This window comes from Nicotiana tabacum, chromosome 3 (assembly GCF_000715075.1).
Source record: "Nicotiana tabacum cultivar K326 chromosome 3, ASM71507v2, whole genome shotgun sequence".
NCBI classification, from domain to species: Eukaryota; Viridiplantae; Streptophyta; class Magnoliopsida; order Solanales; family Solanaceae; genus Nicotiana; species Nicotiana tabacum.
In genome coordinates, this window is record NC_134082.1 from 62,792,211 (window position 1) to 62,801,432 (window position 9,222).

The 9,222-nt window shown below is 38.9% G+C and overlaps 1 protein-coding gene across 1 annotated transcript; it reads left to right on the forward strand.

Moving 5' to 3' along the window:
- The first annotated feature begins 235 nt into the window (after positions 1 to 235).
- On the forward strand, positions 236 to 8,884 carry LOC107807801 (la-related protein 1C-like). Its single transcript, XM_016632236.2, has 6 exons — positions 236 to 1,107; positions 1,676 to 2,258; positions 2,343 to 2,487; positions 2,588 to 2,678; positions 6,862 to 6,933; positions 7,900 to 8,884. Exons 1-6 carry the CDS (start codon positions 574 to 576, stop codon positions 8,191 to 8,193), a joined length of 1,719 nt encoding a protein of 572 aa, XP_016487722.1. The 5' UTR covers positions 236 to 573; the 3' UTR covers positions 8,194 to 8,884.
- The last annotated feature ends 338 nt before the right edge of the window (positions 8,885 to 9,222 follow it).

A 9,222-nucleotide genomic window follows, 5' to 3' on the forward strand; every position in this document is an offset into this window, starting at 1 on the left:
GGCCAAAGTCAAGGGGTTTGGGTGCGGGCTGGTCCATCCATTTAACAGGTCAGTACAGTAGATTTCGCTGCAAGTAGACGCTAGCACTAGGGCAGCAGTTAAGTAAATTTATTTTGTACAACAGTCCGACTTTTCTCCACTACAAAGCAAAGAAGAAAAATATACTCCTGCGGAGAGAGGAGAGAGGAGAGAGGAGAGAGAAAAAGAAAAGAAGAGAGAGAAAACTCGCCTCTCTCTGTGAGTTTATTTTTGTACTCTGTGTGTGTCTGTTGATTGAGCCTAGTGATCGTCGAAATCACCTTCGACTTTTGATTTTTAGGCGGTTATATACTTTCTTAATGCTTACTTACATTTATCAATTTCTCTGATTCTATATATCTAACTTAGATTAGATCTCTCACTTTATTTGTAGAAAATTTTGATCGATTCAATTATTTATTTTAGGAATAGTCAATCAACTAATGAATTTTCAAGTATAGAGACTAATTAGAGGATTTCTTAAATTTTGGGTGATCACATTTTTTTTTTTGGAAAGTTTTGATTACTTAGAAACAAACCCTAACCCTAGTTTTGATGGCTGCACCGGCTCCAACTCCGGCTCATCATTCTCACCGGAATACTATCTCGGACACCGGAAGCAGCATTGACGCCGGTGGTCTCAACAGCCCCCAGTCTCGGCGATCATCAGCCGCTGCGCGTGGCGTTTCCTCGGCTTGGACGCAGATTGTTCGGAGTAGCGACTCAGAATCGACAGTTGTGGCGATTTCCTCTTCACCTCCTCTTCCTCCTCCACTTTCTCCTCCGGCGTATTCTGAGCAAACCGTTCATTCCTCTGATTGTTCGCCTTCTGATGACGTGGCGACAGCCGGTAGTGCTGCTACAGAAGCTCAGCTTGAGAGCTCTGATAACGGAAACAGCGATGACAGCAACAGCAATGTGTCTAAAAAGCCCGCTTGGAACAAACCGTCAAATGGTGCAGCTGAGGTTAGTCCAGTCATGGGTGCTGTCTGCTGGCCTGCTCTCTCCGATTCCACTAAGGCTTCACCAAAATCGTCTTCTTCCGAGTCTCTCAAAGCTCTCTCCGACGGATCAGTTTCTGTAACACAGGTTATTCCCCATTCATCAATGCTAGTTTTCTGTATACATTGCACTAACTAATTTTGTTAATGAAAAGCATTTAAATGGAACAAAATGGATATTGGTGATTGAAATAGCCGACCCTAACTACCCTTGGATTGAGGCGTAGTAGTAGTTGCCTAGTTGTTTGCTCTATCTGCTGCCTGACTAGATTAAGCGCAAAAAAGCACCAAAGTTTGTTGGAGCCTTATGCGCAAACCTCATTAAAGTGATATACGTTGTTGTGCCCTTAAAAGACAACCTCAGTGAAGGTGCACTTGCCTTAGCACCTTGATGCCTACACTGAAGCTCCAAATAAGCGAGGTTAAGTGCACAACCTGGGCTTCACTGAGCTTGAGGGCTTAAGATCGCTTTAAGCGGGCCTTTAACTGTGCCTAACTCTGATTCTTGGTTTCGGTGTTTTATTGTGTATGTGTCCTATATTGTGACCATTTATTGTCTGGTTATGCGTGCACACGGCAGAGTAACATGTGTATGAGTTAATAGTCCATAGTTGTTCCAAAAGCTCATTTATATGTACATGTGTGGTATTTTATAGGGAACGGGAATGGCATCATCTTCTCATGGGCAAGCTAATACGAACAATGCGAACCCTAATTCAACGTTGAACCATGTTGCTCCCACCCGCCAAAGGTCTATGAAGCGCGGTGGTGGTTATTCAAACCATAATGCATCAGCCAATGGTGGCTTCTCTCAGCAACAGGGGCAGAGTTCTGAGGCGGAAATAGTTTTTAATAAATCTGGGAAGTCCGGTAATTCTGGTGCTGATTCATCTTCAAAGGATAATAGTCATAGGGATGGTGGACAATGGGGAGGATTTGGATCTCAATCACATGGTGGACATGAGCACCAACATCAACGAAATTCAAACAGGAGAGGCAATGTTGGTCCACACCCCCGTGGAGATGGTACGTATCATCTAGGTTATGGGGGTAGGCGTGATCAGGAACGTGGAAATCAGGATTGGAAACCCCACAGAGGTTGGGGAAATAGGGATGCACACATGCAGCCGCAGAGAGTTCCAGCGAGGCCATTTATGGGAGGCCCACCTCATACTTCCCCACCTTTTATACCTCCAACCATGCCTGTGCATCCCTATCGAGCTCCCATGGTTTACTCTGGTGAGATGTGTTACTTTTGGGGTTCTTTTTCTGAGTTACTAAACCCCATTATGTTGCTCTACTGATACTTTAACCCATTTGCAGAGGTACCGCCTGTATATTTTTTTCCAGGTCCACTCCCTGATACATTCAGAATGCCTATGCTTTCTCCTGTGCCACCTGTCTTCTTTCATATGCCAGATCCCCAGTTGCAAACCAAAATAGTGAACCAGATTGATTATTATTTCAGGTAGCGCTTCTTTGTTCTTTGCTTGAAATTGCTCTTACATAGTAGCTGTCTTAACTGTATTGGTATTATAAACTATTCCTGTCCCTATATTTTGTTGCAGTAATGAAAATTTAATTAAGGATACATTCTTGCGGCGGAACATGGATGAACATGGATGGGTTTCTGTTATGCTAATAGCAGGTTTCAAAAAAGTGAGTTGGTTGGAATTAAATGTCATTCCTCACAAGGAGAGTTCTGTTAATACATACGTGTTTTTTGACCCTTAGTGCTTGGCTGATATTTTCTGGTGTATTAGTAGCTTATTCTTTTGAAAATACATCTCCATCTCTTATTTCATGTTGTTGTTGGTAACTGTTAATAATGTTTCATAGCCTGGTTGATGACCTTAGCTCCTTTTTTAGGGATTAGAAAATGCCAATGATATCTTTTCCTCAAACCGGGAGAGAAAGAGGGGGAAAGAGGGGGAAGGACAACCTGAAATGATTATTTTATATTTTATGCATTGGATTTGCTTCTTTGTTGGACAACCTGAAATGATTATTTTATATTTTATGCATTGGATTTGCTTCTTTGTTTGTACTTTTTCTGGTGCAAAGGGTTTGCCTCTTTAATCTTCTGTAATAGCTTGTTTATTTAATTCTTAGGTTTTTCTTCGAGATTTAGTAACAAACTAACATCATTAGTCCAAATAGGACATAGTTGAACATAAAATTAGGTAGGAGAGAGCGAGGGAAGTTAGTCGTTCATTTCGATAGGAGGTCTCTCTCTCTCTCTCTCTCTCTTATCAATGTTGAGGTCTCTCTGTCTCTCTCTCTCTTATCAATGTTGCTTTTCCCCCCTCTTAATAGTATTATGGGGAAGACAAAGAAAGTAAAATTAATGAGAACTTCTAACTTTTCCTTGGGGAGGAAGTGTTCGTGCATAATTTTGACCCTTTTGACCGGAGAACAGAACATTTAGAGAAAGGAGAAGTATCTCTGGATGTCTAGGGTTGCTGATTGCAACTATGATTTCTTTTTGTATCAAGCATATCTAAGTGTATAAAGGGCAGCCCAGTGCATTAAGATCCCGCTATGTGCGGGGTCCGGGAAGGGCCGGAGGACCATAAGGGTCTATTGTATACAGCCTTATCCAACATTTCTGTAAGGGGCTGTTTCCATGGCTCGAACCTGTTGCGTGCTGTAATGGTGTTGTTGGTTGATGATTATAAATGCTGTATCTTTTATACAAAGCTGTTCCAATGTTGTTCATTTGGAGACCGGCCGATATGTGGTTGGACTGCAACATATCTATCTGGCATCCGTAGCTATTAATACATTGTCGCGACAAATGTGTCAAGCTTCAGAATTGTCCTCTTATAATGAACTCTAGAGCTCATGCAAAGTACTTAAACAGATTTTTGTGTTGAAATTGAGTAATTCTAGCAAGAGTTAGTGACCACCATACTGTGTTCTGATGTGCACTCCTGGCTAATATGTTATCATGTAAATGCATGAATATGTAATATTTCATTAGACTGTTGGTTCTGGTTTTACTGTCATTTGTTCCATGACTTAATAGTTTTTCCATTGGGATAGATGTCAATCTCCTTAGCTATTCTTATTGATTGTATGGGAAGCCAATTAGGTTAGGCTCAATACTCGATCACAGTCATGATAAGTAGAGTTCTTCGGGGTACTATGCATGTCCGCACATGCACAAATTTGAATACTTAGTTTTACAGGTGAAATATGTTGTTCATGGAGTCTATAGTTGGTTATAATGGTTGGTTGATTTTGAAATTCCTGTTCCTTTTATGGATAGTTTTTATCTGGAGCTCCCACATCCTTGTGATAGATAGTAGCTATTAGGATGGGTCTTAAAACAAGTAGTTCTGGTGAGTAGCAGGCAGTGAGAATGTGTTTTGATTGCAAAAGGGATCCTAAGAACTCAAGACCAATCAACTGAATAAGGTAAAGTAAAAATGTCTCGAGCATAGCACTTTTTGGAGTGTGGAAGTTATAGCTATGTGGGCGAATCTCTCAACTGTGGCTCTTTAGGTTAATTCAAGGGTTTATTGCTTTCAGAAAGGGGTGAAGAAGGCAGGCTTATAGTGATACAAGAGAGGTAATTTCTGTGATTGGTGTAAGTGGCATCAAGAAAGCAGTTTCAATATTCTTTTGTGGTTTAAATGGAAGAAATAAGATTTTTAACGATAATGCAAGAAAAGTTTAGGCAAATTGGATTACGCAGAGGCAGGTATTTGTTGAAGATGAGTTGAATATATTGAAGGCTACCAATTAGGAGGAAGCGTTGGTGTAAAAAAACCTTGAAACAATGAAGCAAGTGAAGCAATTCTTCATGCTTCATACGTAAAGCCATGCGATTTAGAGAAGTTCACACTTCAAACAATGTTGAAAAAATTGATTCCAACGAGAATCTGTCATTTTCTTTAATTTCAACTTTGAGGAGTTGGATTGATATCGGTATTATTGTATTCTAGTGGATGTCCAAAGTGTTTTTTTTATTGCAACTTAATTTTATTGTACTTTTCCATAGATGTTTGATATTTTTCTAAAATTTCCTTAAATTGTGAGCTTTGGATCAAAGCTGTTCGCTTTTCTTCTCGCTTTTCGTTTCAACCCCATACAGATACACCTTGTCGCCTTTTCGCCTTTTTGTGGTTTTAAAAACACTGGGAGAGAATGGAGGCAAATGTGCTGATAATGAGTATTGTAAGCTCTGAAAGCATAGGATTTAATGCAGAAAAATGAGAAGACTCAGGTTTGAAATTGCTACTTGATCAGGCGAAGTCACAAGTTGAAATAATACTTACCGAATGCAAGTCATCAATTAAAATGAAGATATACTTCCCCCGTTTCAATTTATATGAACCTATTTCCTTTTTAGTCCGTGTCAAAAAGAATGATGTCTTTCTATATTTGTAAACAATTTACCTTTATGCATTGATTAATGGCCACACCAAATATATGTACCTTATTTTACACCACAAGTTCAAAAGTCTTCACTTTTTTCTTAAACTCTGTGCCCACTCAAATTGGTTCACATAAATTGAAACAGAGGGATTAGTAAATAGATGCTTTTAAAGGAGTCATCTATTTCTTCGAAAACTCTAATTTTCCCTTAACATGAGTGGTAGGAGAAGATAAGAGAGCTGTGATTTTGTGGAGGATATGTTAACTAATTGATGAAAAGTCAAATTGGAAGTCTAATTTTACCTAAATCATTTTTGGAAGTAGGAGATAAGAAAGTTGCTTGGAAGGATATAACTAGTAAGTGGGTGAAATTTTGGATTTAGGATTTGTTCACAGTAGTTTCGAGTTTAAGTTGTAATGCATTGAAACTTATTTTAAAAAGTTTTTGATGCTTTGAGATCCTTGGTTTACTTGCCATTTCCTATTCTATTGCATTTGCTTTTCTTCTCTATTACACTAGGATTCAAAAATATGATGGGAGCTATGGAGATGTTTAGGAAAAGTAAGGTGTGTTACACCCCTTATTGTTTGAGTCTCACCTTTCATTATTTTTACCTCCCCAACAAGTAGTAGATTAGCATAACTTTGTTGCTTCTGGATTATTCGTTTTCCATTATTTTCTTGGAAGATGTAATTGTTTCCAATACCTGCTGTGCTGTTTGCTGTTCGATGTTGGCTTGATGTATTTGTTGGTTTTGTTTGATTCTTCCAATATGCTGTTGTAGAATAAAGTCACGATATGAGCAGGCCTTTGTTTAATTCTTTCTTGTGACTTATTCTAAAAGCTGATTGCTTGATTTAATGAATTGTTGTCATCTAAATGCTTGTCATTTAAGTATTTCCTATATCGGTGCATCGTAACCATAGATATGTGGCGCTCCATAGATATGTCAGGTTTGTCAACTTAAAGTAATTTAATTTAAGGAGTATCCGAACAAGTCTGTTGGAGCTGTTGTAGAGTTGTATGATCTTGTCCGCTCTTTTCGGCAGGTCAATAATACAATCAGATAGTTGTAAGCAATTGAATGTGTTTGATCATTCCATGGTATACTTTATGTCCTATGGGGCTTTGTCCAGATATTTTTTGCAAGTATTAGCATTCAGGGAGTTTTGCACTCGACCCTATGATTTTAGTTCAATCTGGTGTTTTGTCTGTATAGTAATGTTTTTGTGATAGTTCTCTATGTCATTTTGCTGCAATGGATGTAGCATAAGGTGAATGATTAATCTTTGGGGTTTGAGGTGAAGGCTGAGGGAGAAGTCCTTGGATATCCTTTCAGATTGATGGTTCTTCATTTTATTTTAGTGCAGCCTCACTTAAATACGTGCCTTGAGCACTCTCTTTGTGGTAACCTCATTTGCTGTAAAAAACTTGGCTTATTTTCGGCCATTTTTGCAGGTAATGTCGCTGACAGATAATATACAACTGATACTGGATGTTATGAGGTCCTCTACTGTTGTAGAAGTGCAGGTATTCCTTCTATATATGGTTTGTGGTCTTTTTAGACTTTTAATTTCTATTTCCACTGGCCAAAAGAAATGGTTCCTTACGTATTAGTCGATTTTTGGCAAAGTGCTTGTGTTGTAAAAGAATGGAATTTTAAACATGAACACTTGTTAAAGACCTTACAGATATGAGCATGAATTCTTAAGTAGAACTAAAGCCTGTTACCCTTGCAAAATGGTTTTGAATAATTCAATTGCCTTGTACATTATCCACCGCATTCTTCGTAATAGGTCTCTCTAGAAACAAAATAATGGTTTGTTATTCATCCTTATTAATGTGTCCTTCGTTCACAGTAGCTGCTGTTTGAATTATATAAAGTCTGTTTGGTGACGCCCTTGGCCGTTTGAGATGTTTTGTACTTCAGACTTCAGAAATTGCTTAAACGCCAAGTTTTGAACATGTGGTCGAGTGCCCCCTCAAGGAATTTCTCGGCTCCCTCAACCAAAAAAAGGGGGGGGGAGCAATTTTTTGTTAACCTTTTTTTTTCCATGAAAATACTTAGTATTTGCCTCTACACCCTTGGTTGGGCCTACTTAGGTGTTTAGTGCTACAGGACTAGGAAAGTGCTTTTAAGAATATTACTTCCTCCGTTCCAATTTATGTGAACCTGTTTGACTGGGAACAGAGTTTAAGAAAAAACTAAGACTTTTAGAATATGTGGTCCTAAACAAGTCAAAAAGGGGCCAGAGCATTTGTGTGGTTATAAAAGCTTCTCATTAAGGGTAGAATTGTAAGTTTAAGCTAAATTGTTACCAAATTTAAAAAGGGATCATTCTTTTTGGAACGGACCAAAAAGGAAATAGGTTCACATAAACTGGAACAGAGGGAGTAGTAATTAGTATAGCGGTTATACTAAAATTAGAAAGTACTCTGGTAGTATTTGCCTCTTAACTGTTACGGGTTTTAACAGTTTTTTACCTTGTGTTGCAGGGCGAAAAGTTAAGGCGTAGAAATGACTGGAATCATTGGATCATACCACCATCAGTTCAGAATTCAACCATAAGTCCTCAATCTCCACAAAAATCTAGTCCTGATTCTCTTGCAGAAAATCTCCAGCGTGTTGCATTTGATGACGAGACTATAAGACATGGAAATGCCGAAGCATATCTTAGTAGACCATCATCTGCTGAATTAAGTACTCCATCTAAGCAGTTTGGCAATGAGATGGCTGGAAAAGCTGGTGCTCAGCGTGGACAGCCAATGCCAGTTGGAAATCCAATTTAAAGAGTTAACTGTTCCGTGGTGGCGTGAAGAGTGAAGCCCAGGGGTTGGCAGTATTGTGCTTCTTCGAGCTAATCAATGAGTTTAGTCTTTACCGTTGCTGATGGCAATGATGTCTCATGAAGGAAATAGACAGCAATAAAAGAGAACAGTATGGGAAAAGGATTATAATGTGTCTTTTAAGCTTGCAGCTTTGATTTTGTTTGGATGTGTATTTTCTTTTGTTGGGGAGAATTATTTTCTTCTCCTTTTATGTTATGTTGTTCCTCTATCATGGTTATTATACAGGCTTGGGCAATTTTGATTCTACTTCCCCATGCAGCCCCTCAGCTTTATTTATTTAACCAAAATCTTTGGGGCTAGGTCACTTATCTCTGAAGGAAAGCTTATTGAAAGGTATGAAGTTGCTGGCTACTGATTCTCTCTTAGTGAAAAGCCGGGAGATTGGTCTTGTTGGATGTGTTGCAATGCTGTGAAGACACTTCTGCTGTCGCTGGGCACATGATTATCTTGTTACTCTTTCTGCTTGTGTCAAACATAGAACCATTGACTCCTTTTTATATGTATATTTTTTTTTAGAATGAGGCATTAGTTGCCCTTGCAGAACTAAATAAGCATCTTTACGCTTGATTGTTATATGCTTGGTTTCTTTTCATTACAAAATAAGGGAACTAATAGACGTGTGTTATTGAAATGTGTAGTTACCTGAGTGATGATACAAGTTAAACATGCAACTTTGGTTTGGTTGGTCAATTGGCTTGGCCTAGCTCAGTTAAAGAAGTCTTAGGGCCAGCCTCAAGTTAAGGGATCTGGGTTTAGCTCAGTCCTTAGCGGGATCGAGTTGTCCATCCATCCCCGGGCTAGCTTGGCAAAGGATCAGTCTTTGGCCTGTGGGTTAGCCAACCTGGGATCAATGGTTGGGTTATTTAAAAGAATACCTTGGAAGTGGGTGATCTTGATTTTTTGGCCCTGCTTGTGTAACACTTCAAGTTTAAAAGTTTTATCCCATGGAAGATTTTTTGGCCTTAAAGG

Bases quoted from the DNA above. Each gene is read 5' to 3' on its own strand.
- LOC107807801 (XM_016632236.2), top strand. From the start codon at position 574: ATGGCTGCACCGGCTCCAACTCCGGCTCATCATTCTCACCGGAATACT. The intron at 2,259-2,342 runs GTGAGATGTGTT...ACCCATTTGCAG, and splicing joins AGCTCCCATGGTTTACTCTG to AGGTACCGCCTGTATATTTT. The intron at 6,934-7,899 runs GTATTCCTTCTA...CTTGTGTTGCAG, and splicing joins CTACTGTTGTAGAAGTGCAG to GGCGAAAAGTTAAGGCGTAG.